This window comes from Dendropsophus ebraccatus, chromosome 15 (genome assembly GCF_027789765.1).
Source record: "Dendropsophus ebraccatus isolate aDenEbr1 chromosome 15, aDenEbr1.pat, whole genome shotgun sequence".
NCBI lineage: Eukaryota > Metazoa > Chordata > Amphibia > Anura > Hylidae > Dendropsophus > Dendropsophus ebraccatus.
In genome coordinates this window covers 67,225,267-67,244,434 of record NC_091468.1, presented here as the reverse complement: position 1 = coordinate 67,244,434, position 19,168 = coordinate 67,225,267, and the positions used below count along the sequence as shown (strand labels likewise).

Below are 19,168 nucleotides of genomic sequence, written 5' to 3'. Positions count from 1 at the left end.
TCTCTAGTCACGAGGCATCCCACTGCCGAGACCCCCACATTCAGATGTAACGTGTGGGTAGATCTGGCAGCAAGTGTTCATTTTTAAGAAGGTTGTATATTAGTCTAGGATTGAATATACCGCTACATCTGCCAAATACTCAATAACCCTATAATATAATTCTACAGGAAACAGACTCAAGGTTGTGATTCAAAGGCCAGTTTCAGCAGTCACAGAATATTACTCATGTCAGTGATTGCAATACACTTCATTGTATTAAGCAGATGCATGGTAGAGATGACAATCAAAACCTCTCTATTATATTGTAAAAATATTGGTTTGATAAAACTGGGGGGAGATTTACTAGAACAACATAGTGCCTGCTCTGTGGTTGCACCTGACATAAAACAAGTTTCAAGTGAAGTTTTTCATCACAGAATAAGGCCGGGTTCACACTGCATTTAATGGATCTGTTTTTAAATGGTTGCACCCAGCCACCAGTGCTGCACCTGGACCTTTAAAGGGGTTATCCAGTGCTACAAAAACATGGCCACTCTCCTGCAGAGGCAGCCCCACTCTTGTCTACAGCAAGGACCAAAACTTTTTTTTTTTTAAATCTGACCCATCTTATTTTATGTGCTAATAACTTTAACATACTTTAAAAAATAGTCATATAAATGCTAAAATTTGAATTTTTCTAGGTTTGAAATTCTCTATGGGTAACAAATATAGTCACATAACACAGATGACATAATAATTCTTATTTGCAATATGTCTACTTTGTGTCAGCATTATTTGGTAAAGGTCCTTTTAGTTTTTAGGATGTTATAGGGCTTAGAAGTTTGGGAGCAAACTGTTCAAATGTCATGTACAGTCACAGCAGCAATGATAAGGTACAGTAACAGCAGTAATGATAAGGTACAGTAACAGGGGCAAAGATTATGAACACTAACAGCAGTGACAATAAGCTAATCTTACAGAAGCGATGTTCAGGTACACAAACAGCGCAGACAATCAGGTACACTAAGAGGAGCAACAATTAGGTACACTAACAAGAGTGACAATCAGCTACACTTACAGGAGCAATGATCCAGTACAGTAACCTTTTTTTTGTCAGGAAAAAGGGACCCATGGGCTTTGAGGGTTCAACCCAAATGTAAGGGATTTACACCAGCCAAAAGGTAATACCTAAGTCTGACTTATTTACGAATATGTGTACGTGATATAAGCTAAAGTAATTTGACACAGCCGGTTGCATATTTTATTCTCACCAGCCTTTCTATAGTAGAAAACACTGCTGAATACCATAACACAATAGTTACTGTGCCGAATACCATCAAACTGTAAGTCGACGCTAACACAATAGTTACTGTGTATGCACATCTAAATATCCAAAATATTAATATCCTCTTTAGGAACACATATCTGGAATATTCCTTTTACATAATATATGAGTATATTCTGAAAAGTATGGGGGACATTCATCAAGACTGGCCAGATGGACTTACTAAGAGGCGCACGTCTCTTAGTAAACCTGAAAGGGGTTATCCAGCTCTACAAAAACACGGTCACTTTTCCCCCTCTCTTGTCTCCAGGATCAGGTGTGGTTTGTAATTAAGCTCCATTTACTTACCCCACCCAATCTGGAGACATGAGAGGGGAAAAAAGGCCATGTTTTGGTAGTGCTGGATAACCCCTTAAACTGCCCTGTGCCTGGTGCAAGCTCTGCGCAACAAATCTACATCTACTTCCAGCAGGTGTACATTTGTACCATGATTTACGCCTGTGAGCGGGTGCCTCCTCCCCGCCTTGCCGGACCCCCTTGCCTGCCCATCAGGATGCATACAAAAAAGGTGCCCCTTCTTTGTGGCGTATGAATGTATAAATGTGCCCCTATATATACAGTATAGTAATCAATATAAGATCAGGGAAATCAAATATTTAGAAGATGACAATATTCATTCTGAAATACTAGGATCAGCTAGTTACTAAATAGCAGCTGGTGACAGCGCACAGACCTCAGATTGCAGAACAGAACACTGTTCAAGAAGCTGATTCTGTCAAGCAAAAAGATTATTTCACTACAGATTGCTTATGCCATTTGTTATTCACCACTGCCAAATGAATTCAAAGGAAGCCAAAGGACTTCTGGGAAACGTCAAGGATGCAGCCCTGTATATTACATCATAAACCTAATACCGTATCAAGCCATCAATTGTAAAGGACAAACACTCAATAAAGCCTAATACCTGCTCTACAAGGTCTCTGACAACCTGCTATTCTTAGACTGTAGTCAAACTGTTATATATAAGAAACATCATATAATTTATAAGATGAAATCCCAGTTTCATAATATAAATCCCAGTCTACAGTACAGCCTTGATTTTTTCCAGGGCTGCCCCAGAATCCAGCTTACTTTTGGGCCACTAGGGGGCGCTCCTGAGAAAGTTTGACACTTCACAGATAGAGGACAGAGTGTAAGTGTCTTGTGATTTAGGATTCAAATATTGGTAAAATATTTTAAAAAATATGCAAGTATGATAAAGTATAATGGTGTCTCTGTACAGTGACTATTTCCAGTGGAAAGGGCGCTGTCAGAAATTCTTGGGTTTGCTTCTACCATGAAGCACATATGCCAATACACTTTAGGGCTATGTTCACACTATGTAAATCTACGGCCGTAGTTCTCGCCGCAGAACTAAAGCCGTAGATTTGCGGGGTGGAACATAGCATTGTTTGCTATGGGATCCCGGCTGAAGCCTACACACATCGTATACGCTCTGGCCGGTTCCCATGCGGCGCCGCAAACTGACAGGTCCATTATTTGTGGACAAAATTCAATGAATTCCGTCCGCAGAAAGACCTGGCAGTTCACACAGTGAAGCGAGTGGCTCCGGCCGCTTGCTTCACTGTGGGCTATGGGAGGCTCTGATGCAGGTGCATGCTGATGCGCCCGCATCAGTGCTCCACGGCGGAAAGATCATCCGGCCGGTACTTAAGTACCGGCCGTGATGATCCGGGCTGAGACCGGCTGTTCCGTGACCCGGCTGGAGTCATGGAACGGCGGTCTCATCCGTAGTGTGAACATAGCCTGAGTGCTTTATTTTGGCACAATTTCCTATATGTTCCCTGATGAACCTGTGGCATCTTTTCCAGGGGAAACACGTTGGAACAGAGAAACAGTAGTGCATCTAATTCTAAAACTATCTGTCCCCTTCAATAATATAGCGTAACAATGGTTTAATAGACATGATACCCACACATCTTCCTGTATATAGGTATATAATTGTGGTGTGATTTGTGTCACACAGTGCAATTTTATTGTATCATATGTTTGTCCTTTTTTATTTTTTTCCTGGGCACTTTAATTACAATAGGGACTGACACCGTGGTTGGGGCCACCATATTAGGGAGATGGGCACCCCAAAAGGCAGGGAAAGATTTTTTCATTCGAACAGGGCACACTTCCCCTATGTCTACATAATAAAACCATTGTGTGATCAATCTTATTCCCCTCAATGCAACATCTGTCTGATGTCATCACATTTTGAACCAATAGTCTGAACAATATTCAAGTTTAATACGAATGTACCATTGGGTACATCACTCTGCTTTTTTTTTCACCTTAATGGATCGTTGTTGGGCCTTTTTTTTAAATTGCCTCCCAATTCCTGCACTCGGCACCAGTCTTTTAGAGAGCACAGGCCCGCTCTGGAACACTGGGGGCTGGCACCCCGACCCCAGGGTGGCAATATCCCCTCCCCTCTGTGATGCGGCTTCATTGATTCTAATGTCACAGAGGGAGGGGGCTGGTGCTCCCTAGAAGATCGAACCAAGAGGCAATTAAAAAAAAAGGACCATGCCACTGGCACCCCCGCGCCTGCGCCAATCTATTAAGGTAATAAAAAGCTGTGATGTTCCTGATTATACATTCGCTTTACAGCAGACTAGTTGTGAAATTTACTTTAGGGGGCATTCACATGAAGATGATGTGCTACGGACCAGAATCACAGAACTCCCAGCATCATGTATCATTATGATGCCGGGAGCTCTGAAACTGTTAAACTCTTCATGCTACAGTACTGATATAGTAACAGTACAGTAGTGCAAAGACTGTTTCAGAGCTAACTCCATTCTGTAGCACATCGTCCGTACCTGTAGACCATGCATGGAACGTATGAGTGCCCCCTGACCCGCAGTCCCCCTGTGGAAATAAAAGTCACAAAACTGAGACTGTTTAAAATTTCAGGCCTATAATGTAGCAGTGATGCAATTTTGTGAAGCGTATATTATAGCATCGCCTAGAAGATCACAGCTTGATATATTACTAACAAGAACAAAAAAACATGTGTTTACCAATAAGCGAGGGGTCCAGAAGCTGAAATCTTATGCCAAATCAATGTACATTGCAGCCAAGAGATCGTCTGTCTAATAAACAAATGAGACAAGCTCAGTATCTAGTATCTCATTTCAAATAATAAAATATGGAGAGTATCTATATGGAGGATACAATGGAAGGCTTTCCCCCTTTAAACACCATGGCTCAGGCTTACTTTTGAATATGTGTTATGTTATTGTAACACTGGGTTACCGAGAGTCAAAAACTTGGATGGCATTCATGTTCTACCCATAATGGAAAATACTATTTTACACACATTTGTAGTGTCCCACTATGTGTTTTCTTCTTTCTTGCACCTTTACAGTGTTACAGTTAGGACAGTGCACCGCTGTACCTTACTCCAACCACTAGGTGTCACACTCCTTCACAGCACAGCTCCAGACTAACCAGGTTTAGCTACATACACCTCCTTCCCTCTATAGTTTGCACTTCCTTTAGTTTAGTTAGTGCCTGGCTTCAGGGCAGGAAGGACATACTATACCTGTCCTCTGGGTCTAGCTCCAGACAGAGTGGACATGCTACACTTGCTTCGGACAGCTAGTTATCTAACCTTTATGGGTTGCTAGACTGAACCCCCAGGGAGTCTCACCCCTTGCCTATGCTGTTGATTTTTCTAGTTTCAGTGCAGTAAACCACCTAAAGAAAGGAGAGGAGCACTAAGGCTGTACTGCAGTAGAGCACAGAGCAAGATTAGCCGCTCTCTACTGATTTACGCTCAGCTGAGTAGGAAGGATACTACTAGCTAGCTTCACCCAAAGACAGGAGACCTGGGACTCATACTACCCCATTAGGATGGACACCAGACACTGAGGGGCAGAAGGCGGTCATATATGCAGAGAACATATATATATATATATATATATATTTATATATTATATATATATGTAAATATATAAGTACAAGGATTTCTACAGAACACTATAAAGACATTTCAACACATCCTGGCAGAGTTCTCACTAATTAGGCAAGGGGTCCTCCAATCCGGTCCCTGACACCTTCTACTGTTAACTTCTTCTATCAACTCACCTATCTGCCTAATCCTATTGCTGCTGTTGATTTTTGCACTAAATACCTGAGCACTGTTATTGCTATTGCACCATTGCAGTAAAGTTTGAACTTTGCTTAAAGTGGGTCTCTACCGTCGCAAATGCACCCACACGCCGCACCTCTCCTTTCTCCTAACCAATGTCTGGTTGCCATGTGTCGGGGGTGGGTGTTACCACTCCTGGCCACGATGACAAGTAGCCCCCAAAACATTAGAACCCACCAGCAGCCACAACCCGGGCCACGGCACACACACACACATATACAGTATTTTCCTACATATAAGACTACTTTTTAATCCAGTAAAATCTTCTCCAAAGTCAGGGGTCGTCTTATAGGCCGAGTGTTGTCTTATAGGGCAAGTGCTGAGAAACTTTGGAACAGGACTGGAGAATCTGCGGTTGCGACCGTATGAAAGGCAGAGCAAGCTGCAGGTGTCCGGGGTATGGAAAAGAGAGTTACCGCAGAGTGGTGCTGTGCTCAGAAAAAAACACCGCTTTCACCCATCTGGCCCGTCCTTGTACGCTATCAGTATTACTGTACCTCCTCTGCCCCTCAGATCTCTGCCCCTCAGGTTTTGTATTATTTGGTGTCCATTGGGGTTAGTCTTATACAGTGAGTATAGTTCAAACTCTATATTTTAACTGGAAGTTAAGGGTCGTCTTATACACCGGAAAATACGGTATATTTATTTTATGGGACATGATCTGACAGTCACCCACCACGCTTATCAGACTTATTAGTAGGCAGATGAGAGTTGTGCTAGAGACTATTTTATCCTACAGCTGGTGGATCAACCCCTAAAAGCGTTTCAATTAAAATTTTTGCTTATTAGTGTGATCTTTTACTTTTGGATAAGAATTCTGGGATTAAAAGAGGAGTCCGGTGAGGAAAAAAAAATCAGTACGGGCACGGGGAGGAACATAATAAAGAAAGTATACTTAGCGGTCCCCCTGCCCCCGCATCGCTGCATTCCCGCACCTGGACACCCGCCAACATTCTCCATCTGTCCCTCCTGCAACTTCACAACCCGGCTGATGGATGCCCCACTCAACCAGTCAGTGACTGAGGCAGGACACAGTTGCAGTCACTGACTGGCTAAGCGGGCTATTTCCCACCAAGTTGTGATGTACGCCAAAGGTGGGAGAAAATTATATCTGGCGGGGTTCCAGTGATGCTGCACTACTTTCTCTCACTCTTTCTTTCTCTCTCTCTCTCGCTCGCTCTCTTTCTCTCTAAATTTTTCTCTCTTTTTCTTTCTTTCTCTCTCTCTTTCTCTCTCTCTCTCTTGCTCTCTTTTTCTCTTTCTCTCTTTTTCTGTTTTTCTCTCTCTCTCTCTTTCACTCCTCTCTCTCTTTCTTTTCTTTCTTTCTTTCTCTTTCTTTGTTTCTCTCCTTCTCTCTTTCTCTTGCTATTTCTCTCTATCTTTCTCTCTTTTTCTGTTTCTCTTTCTTTCTTTCTTTCTTTCTCTCTTCTTCTGTTTCTTTCTTTCTTTCTGTTTCTCTCTTTTTCTCTCTTTCTTTCTCTCTCTATCTTTCTCGCTCTCTTTCTCTCTCTTTCTCTCTCTCGCTCTCTTTTTTCTCTCTTTCTCTCTCTCTCTCTTTCTCTCTCTCTCTATCTTTCTCTCTCTCGCTCTTTTTCTTTCTCTCTTTCTCTCTCTATCTCTCTCTCGCTCTCTTTTTTCTCTCTCTTGCTCTCTCTCTTTCTCTCTCTCTATCTTTCTCTCTCTCTCTCTCTCGCTCTTTTTCTTTCTCTTTTTCTCTCTCTCTCTTTCTCTCTCTCTTTCTCTCTCTCTTTCTCTTTCTCTCTCTATCTTTCTCTCTCTCTCTCTCTCGCTCTTTTTCTTTCTCTTTTTCTCTCTCTCTCTCTATCTCTCTCTCTCGCTCTCTTTTTTCTCTCTTTCTCTCTCTCTATCTTTCTCTCTCTCTTTCTCTCTCTCTTTCTCTCTCTCTTTCTCTCCCTCTCTCTCTTTCTTTCCCCCACCCCCATACCTGCACTATAGTTTTGGATTTTGCTGGACTCCTCCTTTATACAGGCTTTATGGTACAGAACATTACCCCGTATTCAGTTGCTCGATAAGATTGTTCTGGTCTGATTCGCTTTATGAATCCCACGTAGACAAGCTGATGTTGTTGTTATGACACGTTCAGGATTAACAGCTTAATTTTCATTTCCCTTTTTGTTTAACCAAAAACAGGGAATCATAGTGTGAAGAAAGCAGCTGAGAAATCGAGCGTCATCTAAAATCTTTACAGACCTTCTACACGCTTAGACTAATCCTCCATGGAGGTACCAAGTGTCATGACGATAGAACTGACCACACAGGCAAGCAACGCTGTACACTTCTGCAGTAATTTTTGTTTTCTTTAACATTGGAGAACCCCTTTAAGTTCAGCCTTCACCTTGTGTGATTGATCATGTATGGCCAGTTTGGACAACTGCAAGAGTCAATATGGGCTAAAATGTGTATGACTGTGATTACGAAAAGTCTTCCATCAAACGTTTGTTCTACAGTTGTTCAACCTCCATCTATCTAATGTGTACGGCCATTTTAAAAGATAGGTCAACCAGGCTGCAACTGCTCAATTTCTTCGCAGTGCCACCCCAGGAAAAATGAAGAATTACACAGTTCCTCTGCAGGGAAACACTCTTGGTGGCCTCTCTTCAGTCTTTCCAAAGATGGGGTTGCTGATGAGCCCCCCATCTAAAATAATGGTCAGTCGTTGCTGACGGCCACCAAAAAGACGTCGGATATTTGCTAACGACTGCCATCTATAATGATCATGATCAATATAGATCACCATCATTAACAAATATTGGGAGTCTTTTTGACGGCCGTAAAATCCCGTAATGTGAACTTAGCCTCAATATGTAGCGGATTAGACAAAAAGTTTTTCTACTTAAGACAACCCTTTAAAAGCTTTTCTCTACAAATATGCTAAATATAAGGCTATGTTCACACAGCGTATATTTTCGTTAAAGTACGGCCGTTGTTGCAGATTGCAACAACGACCGTGATTAATACGTAAATATATGTTACGTTGCCGTCTATGGAATCCCGGCCGGAGCGTATACACATAGTATATGCTCCAGCCGGGATCTCTGGCGGCGCCGCAAAAAAACTGACAGAACTTGTCAGTGCACACAATGAAGCGCGCGGTTCATTGTGTGCAGTGGGGAGTTCTGATACGGGCGCACGCTGATGCGCCCGCATCAAAACTCAGCGGCACTAAACATCATCTGGCCGGTACTGCAGTAACGGACAGGATGATCTTGTCTGACACCGGCCGCTCCGTAACCCGGCTGGTGTCATACAATGTGTGAACATAGCCTAACATAGTGATCTTCTCCCAAGTTTCTATTTCTGTGAATCGAAAAACCCTTCCTGGTTGAGCTGAAAGTAACTGCGTACCTAAAGTAGCGGCCAAACTTATGTACAGCTAAAAACTTTTATAATTGGCCATAGCAGTAATTGGTTTCATTATAGTTACACCAAAAGTGCACATCTACACAGGAAGAAGCTGATGACCGTGGTTTGTTTCTCTCAAGACACCGAAGATAAATGGTTTTCCTCGTGACCTTGTTTTCGGGTTTCGAGGATAATGAAGCAGTATGCTGAGAGTTTTGCACATTTCAATGAAGAGTTTTCTTTATGTCACCAAAACAACATTGGTCTTCTCCCTTAGACGTTCATTTTATCGGGTAAGGAAAAGGGATAATGATTACAGTATTAAAAAAATGACATCTTTACAGAGAAACAGGCATAAAAGTATAAAAAAAAAACATGAATACAGCATAAAAAGAAACTACTGGTGACATAAAGTAACAATTAATGTCCCCGTGTCAGAAATGAGAACGTGGTGAAAAAATCATATTGTAAAAATTAAGTTACTGTAGCAGAAGGTTTAGACTAATTGGATCTGTACTAGTTATATGCTTGGGCGACTCTCAAATAACTGTAAGCGAAACATGTGTTGTACTGGCTTCAGACTCAGAAAATATGATTAGCATTTCAGTCTTCTTCACCCATTTAGGAAGGTCATATAACACAGACTTTTATCTTGCATCGAATGGTTTGGTTTATTGCAAACACATCTTATATTTAGCACCATATTAATGGATGGGAGATGGAAATCAGACTATAATCATTTACCCTCCGAACCCTGACAATGGCAGAATGTCCACATGCAAAAGCAATTAGTGGATGGAAATATGTCCGACTGCAATTGAGATCATTTAGGTTTTCATTTGGTTTGATACAACATAGTCTACTTCCGAAATGTACATATAAATGTCAGTGGATGGGGTTACTTGATAATGATATTTGTAATTAGACTATAGACTGTTGTAAAATGGGAAAACCACTGCGGCACTCACAAAATTCATGCAAGAACAACTTTATTCCATAATACAGTAGTGGTTACAAACATATTGGTTGCGATAGTTTCATGCGCTACATACGCTTCCTCTCAGCATGGCCAGGAGAAAGCACAAGTAGCGTGAAACGATCGTAGCCAACCTGTGTGTATCCACTACTGTGTGATGGAATAAAGTTGTTCCTGCATGAAGCTCGTGAATGCTGTTGAAGGTCTGCAGAGCACCACAGGTGTTGGGAACTCAGGTGAGCAAAAGTGGGGGCTGCTATACATTGTTGCCTATTTAATAGTGTCAGGACGAATGTGTGGGATTAATGGACTGATACTGTAGACTATGTTCACACAACTTTTAAAGGCCTTTTTGATTTTACGCAAAATAACGTCTATTATTTTTCAAAAAAATGTTTTTAATTGCTGTTAAATGATGGTGTCCAATAAAAACATCAGCGATTTCAACGATGTGTGAACATAGCCATGAAGTCCTTTTCATGTGAATATCCTCTCTTTATAGATACGTCATCAGAATATGCTCTACTTTTTAGAGGGTGATGAAATTACAAAAGGAGGGGTGCAGGTGGTATCCTATAGAGCTCCGACTCTAGGTTACTTATTAAGTGCACAGGGCACATCACCCCATCAATCAAAGGGAGGCGCCAGTACCCAGCGAACCCCGGCAAGTGTGCCAGGAGAAGACTACAAGATGGCCTAGGCTGAATAGAGAGAGAAAAGGGAAACGTAAACGACTCAGAGAAGATGCCCCCTGTGAGTAACTGGATATACCTGCACTGTATTATAGGGTCTGTAGTGGTAATGATGGTGGTCATGATGTGGCAGTATTATTTAGGGATTTTGTGGTGGTATCATTAGTAATGTCTAAATGTTTTGTTAACGTGCAGTATGGAGGCATTATGTAATCACTGTATGGTGGAAATATTTATCGGCAACAATGTTATAAGATAATTTGTAGGTATTGGGGCACTTTGAGGGCAATATACTGTGTGGAGCACTAAAGGAGGCAATATACTGTGTGTGTCCATCCTGTCTACCACCTGGTAGGTCCATGCCCTATTACAGATTATGCATGGATGGTAAGGGGCTCAAGGTGCCATCTGTTGTAGTTGTAACCAGCACTCAACCAGTGCTGCCCTTTTCACGTGGTGCATTAGAAGTTTTCAGAGGTTTCTCAGCCATAATTTGCCTGCAAAGAATTTAACATTTAAATTGATACAGTATATCCATTAACAGTGGTGTATATATATATATATATATATATATATATATATATATATATGAAAAATGTGCATATAAAAATTTACAACCACATAAGAAAGAAAGGTCTAACAACAAAGTTAAATGTTAATAATCATCTAGTTCCTGTGACAACTTTCTAAAGAAAAATAGTTTTCTTTCTTTTTTTTTTTTTAATCCATTTATGCAAAAAAACTGATGTAAAACAGATACATTTGAGTGCATCTGCTTTGATCCATTATAAAAAAAGGATTGAAAAATGGATCAAAACACGTTTTTTTTGCGTACGCAAAAGCACTAGAGATGCGCGGACCGTCGGACTTTTGGTCCGACGGCATCTGCGCTCGAATGTGATGCCTGTGATCCCGGGAATATGCGGCCAGGATAATCCAGGAAATTCCAGATCGATTCCCTGGAATATCCTGGCCGCATATTCCCGGGATCGCAACGATGCACCCGGGATCACAGGCATCATGATCAAGTGAACTGCTTTCGGACCAAAAAGTCCGAAAGGTTCGCCCATCTCTAAAAAGCATGGTCGACCACACTTTTATGTACGCTAAAAAAAAACGTTGTGCTTTGATACTTTTTTTATTTATTTATTTATTTTTTATTTATTTATTATGAAAGTCAATGAAAAAACTGATCAAAACAGATGCACTCAGATGCATCCGTTTTTCCCTCCATTTTTTGCATAAAACGGATAAAAAAAACAAATTGCAAAAACACAGTGTGAACACAGACTTACTCCTAATGGCAATCTGTTGAGAACAGACCGCTGCAGAATTCTGGTCTTTTAACACAGATTATTTATCAAAGTCCACCTACAAAAAACCCTTGAATTACTGTATGATTTCGGATGTCCCACTATAACTTCAAACTGAAATGCATGTAACGCTATAAAATGGAATGGTCTATATGATATCCATCAGATTGTGCTGCAGCTGAACATCGGGAAATACTAAATCAAACGTAAAGAAAAAAGTAAAATTTGACAAGACTTAATTTCCCACAATGCTCCTCATCTGTCCTGACAGCTCGGAGGTTGATGTTACCCCTTCCATTACGTTACTCATCACTGCGACCGCGCATTGTATACAGTATTCTATGCTTGTAACCAGACACAGGTGTAGTCAAATGCCGACAGGTTCTTGCTGGCAAATTGTCAACTCAAACATCTGCGACTTGTCACAATATTCTTAGAACCTCTGGTCTGAAAATCGCTATCTATGTTCCATAGCCGTCACCTCAAAACATTTAAGAAGTTTGATATGACCGAATGTCTTGCTTTACTCCATGAAACACGGAACCACGGACGGTGAAGCTGCGCAGCAAAATGAATGAACATCATTGCGATGCCGGGAGCGCCAAAAGTGTTTAAATCTTTGCGGGACTGTACTGACATGCGTGGCTGGGTCAGTACAGTCCGGCGAAAAATTAAAAAACTTTCAGGGCTCCTGGAATTATCATGATTTTCATTCATTCCACCTTAAGGCCCAGTTCAAACTAAGCAAAAACCGCGAAATCCCACCGTGCTCATTGTCCTGCAGTCAGCGAATTAGAGGGCACATCCATTCCCTCCCATTCACTCACTGCAGGGCACTAAGCACGACGGGTTTCTGACATTTTTGCTCAGTGTGAACTGAGCCTTAAGGTGGAAAACTGTTATGGGAACTATTTCATGCATAGCAGATAACATCAGAGAGGCAATTTTAAATTTGGGAGCAGAGGTTTTCGAGAACCACCGCCCGGTTTCCTGCAATCTGCTCCATTTTCTAAATATGCAAATGGGTGTGGCGGGACAGCGCACTGATTGGCTGAGCGGGACGTCAGGGAGCCGGAAGACAGGCCGGAGCTCCTGGCCGTACTTTACATTGTGTGCTATGGCTAATTGAAGTGCGGGCACACCCATGTCAATGGCCACTGTTTTTCCATATGTGAACATGGCCTTGGCTTGCAGAGCTCTGCAGAAAAATGCAATAAGAAATGTGATGATACAGATATAGTGCTGATGTACACACAGGGAAACTGATCCCGAAAAGTCACTTTAAGGCTATGTTCCCACAACGTTTTTTATTGTCTGTTTATAAGTTTTAAAATCACGTCTGTCATTTTAAGTCCTCAATGACGTCTGTTATTTTGAGGATTGACGGGCGGTCAGTGCAATACACATTGATACATTATTCTAGTTTAGGTCGACCGATCTCCCTTTGTTTCTAATCGAAAAGTCCACTGAATTTAATAGTAAAAAAGAAGAAAGAACGGTGACAAAAGAAAAACTGTGTGTGAACTACTAAAGAATAACGTCCGCTGTGCAAAAATAATTGTCATGATCATTATTTTGACGTCCATCATTTTATACACTGTGTGCATTGGACGTCCATCATCCCATTGACTTCAATGCATTGCAGTCGGTTAAATCGCAGCAACAACGGACGTCTTTTCAAATAGAAAAAGCAAATGGCTTTTCTCTTTTTTTGACGTTGTGTGAACATAGCCTAATTGAAATGGAAGGACATCCACCTAGACATCGCGCTGTACATGTGGCAGATATTTTGCTGTGTATACATCTTCACAGACCAACAATCTCAAAAGAGAATAAAAATCCCGGCCACATGGTAAATGAATTGACCCCTGAATACCAAGAATCTTACCTACGTCCTTGGCCCAGTTTTTGCAAAATTTTTTGTTTATGCAATATGCAAATTAGGCAGTTTGGTGCACTGGGGGAGGGACTACCATCTCCACTCCACCATGCCCCTCCTCTTCCCTGACACTTGTCACTGCAGAGCACTGCCTCTATATTCATTAAGGGGCGGGCCGGCGGGTCTGATTGGAGTAGGGGAGTCCTGCCTCCAGTGCACCAAACCACCTAATTTGCATATTAAATAAAGTAACGTGCTAGTATAACAGTATTAACAGTGAAATGTGAAACGTACATCGCAAAAATACAAAAAAGAATAAGATTGTTGGTAAAGTTATATATATATCTCCTTTAGTAATGATCTATCCATTAATATCGTCATTAGCTAATGCCAGTACAAAGTACAATGTAATTATCACATCACCAGCTTCATGTTGCAGCCTCCCTCACTATATATTACTATTAGTATGAGAACGTGTTTCCACATTATTTACTGAGTATAAATTGTAATGGAATATAACACGTAAAGCGAAGCATCAGTGTTTGGCATCACACAGTATTATACCCAGACACTACCTATACAGACATGTATAGGCTATGTACAAATTTTGTTAAAACAATGGCCGTTGTTCTACATGTGCCTGTGGCCGATAGTGCCATATGGGCCGCAGGAACATCATTTTATTTCTATTTGGATTGCAGGCACATTTGGGTGTGCCTGCAGTCTAATTAACCATAGGACAATCAGAACGTCCATGCATTGTGTGCACAAAGCGGGAACAACGGCTACAAATAATAACAACAACGGCCATTGTTCAATACAGGTTGTGAACAACGGCCACTGTTTGCATACAGTTTAATGCATTGCGTTATTTTATGATAAGAACGGCTGTTTTAATTGCAAACAATGCCCGTTCTTGTAATAAAAAATATAAGGTATGAACATAGCCTTATACTGTCTTTGAAAACAGCCTTTAAACATCTAAATCATTGAAAAAAAAAACACTTTTCAGAATTATGAACATATTCCGCTTGTTTTCACATCGTCATTGGAATTCTACTTCTCTCTATTACAAACGGATTTTAAAGAGTTAACAGTCTCGGCGCGTTATACAGTCTGAAGACCGAAGCGCGGCTCTCCTCTAGGCAAAATGTCAACTACAAATAAACTTCCCATTCTCTTGGCAAACTGCACAATAGATTACTCAAGTGTAAAAATACCAGCTGATCATCTAAACTTTATGCCGCAGACTTTGCTGTGTCTTTCCCGCAGTGATCTCTCACTTTACATTTAACCTCATTGAGGTCTACTGACTGGGAAACCGGTTATGGGGGTTCGGGTGAAATAATGATAATAATAATTTTTATAGAGCGACAACAAATTCCGGGTACGTACACAGATAATTAGACATCGCAGCATTACACACTCATTATTCAATGTCCCTCAACTCGCCTTGGATTGTACCCGGTCTGAATGTTAGACTGGGGTTTGTTGAAGTGAAAATAAGAACCAATTCGAAGGATCCATATGGGACATAGCTATCGTAAACCTTATTTAAGTAATTGCAAACATCATTAAAAAAAGTTATATTTAGAAAAGAGCGAACTTTTAAAAAATTTGGTTCAGCAGGTTCGCCAAACTTTGAAGTTAAGTTCAGGTTCTTCCATAACGTTTAGCAGTTTTAGTGCAGTTCACAAAGTTCGTTCATCAATACTTACCTGTCTACGGTCCCTCTGTGTCCTCCTTCTCTGTCAAACCCCGCTGATCGTAGCCGTCTCTAACCTGTTGAGCGAATCACTGACTGACTGAGACGGGACAGTGCTGTGGTAGTAATTGGCTGAACGGGCTATTATTCTTGTCCCGAGAGTGACAGCCTGCTTAGCCAATCACTGACTGAGATGGGACAGCGCCATGGCCAGTAATTGGCTGAGCGGGCTGTTACTCTTGTCCCAAGAATATGCAAAAGAAGAGCCCGTGGAGCTTCATCAAAGAGTCTCAAAACACAGGACTAGCCAGATATCCCTCCAAGGGGCGGCTCCTGTAAGGAAACCACCAAAACCACCATATTAAGTGGCCCTATAAGTCAATGTAATGACAAGGGATAAACCAAGGCCAGGTTTCATCCACATACATCTGTTTCGAGGTGTTGCCCCTCACCAGTGCGGAGCAGGATTCTGACTAGGTGGGAGCAATGCCTAGTAGAGCCATTAGAGAAACAGATCGCTGATCTCAGGGAGACCAGCCAAACAACAACACTGCCGGCTGCTAATGAAAGCGCTCAATGCAGTAAAGTCCTAGGTGCATTGCCCCCTGGGAAATATCAATATGCAAAAAAAGAGACCAAGGAGCCTCAGTGAAGAGTCTCAAAACACAGGACTAGCCAGATATCCCTCCGCGAAGGACTCAGCCAAGGGGTGGCTCCTATAAGGAAACCACCAAAACCACCAAATTAAGTTGTCCCAAGAGTAACAGCCCACTCAGCCAATCACTGGCAGCAGCACTGTCCCATCTTAGTCAGTGATTGGCTGAGGGTGCTGGAGATGGCTACGACCACTGGGGGACACCAGAGACCTGGAGGAGGACACTGGGGGAGCACGGACAGGTGAGCATACCCTTTATTTTTGTTTTTCATGTGTATCAAATTGTGTGGCTCCCATCTTTACTAACTTGTTTGCAAAAAGTTTGGTTCGATACTGAACAGAATTTTTTGCAAAGTTTGGAACGAATCTCAGCTCATAAGATTCAGTTTGCTCATCTCTAGTTATAACACAGCCCATAAGAAGCAAACCCCAGTGGCTAGGCCAGTGACTGTCTCCAAAGTCAGCGCACAATGGACCTTTGGGGAGTATTATTATGTCTGGCCATACATTAGAAGATCCTTTAAGGCTCTGGTGGGCCAATTTGCTACGTCAGTGAACTTAGCACAAATGAGTAACAAACTATATATATATATATATATATATATATATATATATATATATATATATATATACACAGTGAGGCTGGGTTCACACTACGTATATTTCAGTCAGTATTGTGGTCCTCATATTGCAACCAAAACCAGGAGTGGATTAAAAACACAGAAAGGACCTGTTCACACAATGGTGAAATTGAGTGGATGGCCGCCATATAACAGTAAATAACGGCCATTATTTCAATATAACAGCCGTTGTTCTAAAATACCAGCAAATATTTGCCATTAAATGACGGCCATCCACTCAATTTCAACATTGTGTGAACAGATCCTTTCTGTGTTTTTAATCCACTCCTGGTTTTGGTTGCAATATGAGGACCACAATACTGACTGAAATATACGTAGTGTGAACCCAGTCTAAGGCTATGTTCACACTACGTATCAGACCGGCTATTCCGTGACCCCGACCGGGTCACGGAAGGGCCGGTCTGTGCCCGGATCATCTTAAGTACTGGCCGGATGATCCGTCCGGCCACAGAGCTCTGATGCGGGCGCATCAGCGCGCGCCCGCATCAGAGCTTCCCATGGTACACAGTGAAGAAAGCGGCCGGAGCCGCTCGCTTCACTCTGTGAACTGACAAGTCTTTCTGCGGCTGCTATTCACTGAATTCCGGCTGCAGAAAACTGACATGTCAGTTATTTGCGGCCCCGTATGGGATCCCGGCCGGAGCGTATACGATGTGTATACGCTCTGGCCGGGATCCCATACCAGATAAGGTTTTGTTGCGCTCCGCAAAAAATACGGCCGTTGTTGCCGTGCTTTTACGTAGTGTGAACATAGCCTAAAGATAGAAATTCACACAATCTGCCAAAATCTTACACAATCTCATGAAACACGTAAGAAATATAGAATTAAAAAAAAAAATTGCACAGATAATCTCAAAAATGATCTTACCTTCCGATCAGCAGAAATTCACCGACTACGCCCAACCTCCTCATTGCCATTAAAAGTCCTCGCACTGTCATCCCCTCACAAAAACAGACCACCACCCTCGCTTTCGGCAGTCTTTCCCGAAGTTTTCTCAGTAATCGGTCGAAGCTTTTCTCCCCTGCGTTGCTGTAGATCTTGTCCGTGTGGGCAATGCACAGGCCTTCTTGTGCAGCCAGTTCCTTGAAAGCCTCCATCCCACTTTCCCCATAGTTTCCTATAAAATAAAAAGGACTTTAGTTTTTTTTTTCTGCTTCTGTACACGTCTCCTTATTTTGTGTTTGCAGCATTTAATATTCCTGCACTTTCTGATTCTGTGACATTAGTCTCTATAGCTGAGAGCTCGCATTGGCATGACCTGCTGACCCCCCACTGCGCTCAGACATAACAGAACTAAAAATCATTCTACAATTCTTCGGATGGGAAATCCTTGCCCAAGGCGCTACATTAGATATATAAGGACGTTTTGAGCACAGGACCTACTTTAAACAGCTGAATATAAATCAACTAAACAATCCCACCAGCAACTTAAATGTATACAGAGCTATGTAAAAATAGTAAAACATATTTAAAGGGGAAGTATCAGCAGGTTAGAGGAATCTATCCTGCTGGTATGTCCCTATTGCGCACAGGGCGCTGAGTAGGACAGTAGTCTCTTAACTTCCACCTCGGCACCAGTCCTGTGCTGTTAGCTGTGTAATCCTTGGTCAGGAGCACCGTTAGGAGTGATATAGGGACAGAGATGAGAGACTAACAGAGTGATATAGGGACAGAGAGGAGAGACTAACAGAGTGATATAGGGACAGAGATGAGAGACTAACAGAGTGATATAGGGACAGAGAGGAGAGACTAACAGAGTGATATAGGGACAGAGATGAGAGACTAACAGAGTGATATAGGGACAGAGAGGAGAGTAGGATGGCAGCAGACAGTTACAGCAGAGCAGGGAGAGACTAACCAAGTGATATAGAGACAGAGAGGAGAGGAGTGACTAACAGAGCAATATAGGGACAGAGAGGAGAGACTAACAGAATGATAATGGGACAGAGAGCAGAGGAGAGACTAACACGGCGATATAGGGACAGAGATGAGAGACTAACAGAGTGATATAGGGACAGAGAAGAGAGACTAACAGAGTGATATAGGGGCAGATAGGAGAGGAGGGACAGAGGGGAGAGACTAACAGAGTGATATAGGGACAGAGAGGAGAGACTAACAGAGTGATATAGGGTCAGATAGGAGAGGAGGGACAGTGCGGAGAGACTAACAGAGTGATATAAGGACAGAGAGGAGAGGATAGGATAGGAGGGCTGATTGTGGGGGATTGTTTGTTGTAGCTGCCAACCATGTGTCCAGTTTACCAAGTAACTGGGTGCCTATAGGATGTCACTGGGACCAGAGAAGACACAATCCATATTATTCACTACTGTTATACCAATTTACTGGGATCAGTGACTGGAGAGTGCGCCTTACAATCAGTGCTCACACTCCACTCCTGCTGTGTTATACAAGTTGGGTTTCATGATTGGACGAGTGATTGGCTGATTGACATTTTTTTTAAAATTGTGATTTTCC

The 19,168-nt window shown here is 42.1% G+C and overlaps 1 protein-coding gene across 1 annotated transcript in view; it reads right to left on the bottom strand.

The window, feature by feature from the left end:
- Window positions 1-19,168, bottom strand: part of GRM1 (glutamate metabotropic receptor 1) — a 164,049-nt gene that overhangs the window by 108,812 nt on the left and 36,069 nt on the right. The window contains exon 2 of the mRNA XM_069954576.1: window positions 17,561-17,810. Coding sequence (XP_069810677.1) covers window positions 17,561-17,810 — 250 coding nt within the window. The remainder of the gene's footprint in view (window positions 1-17,560; window positions 17,811-19,168) is intronic.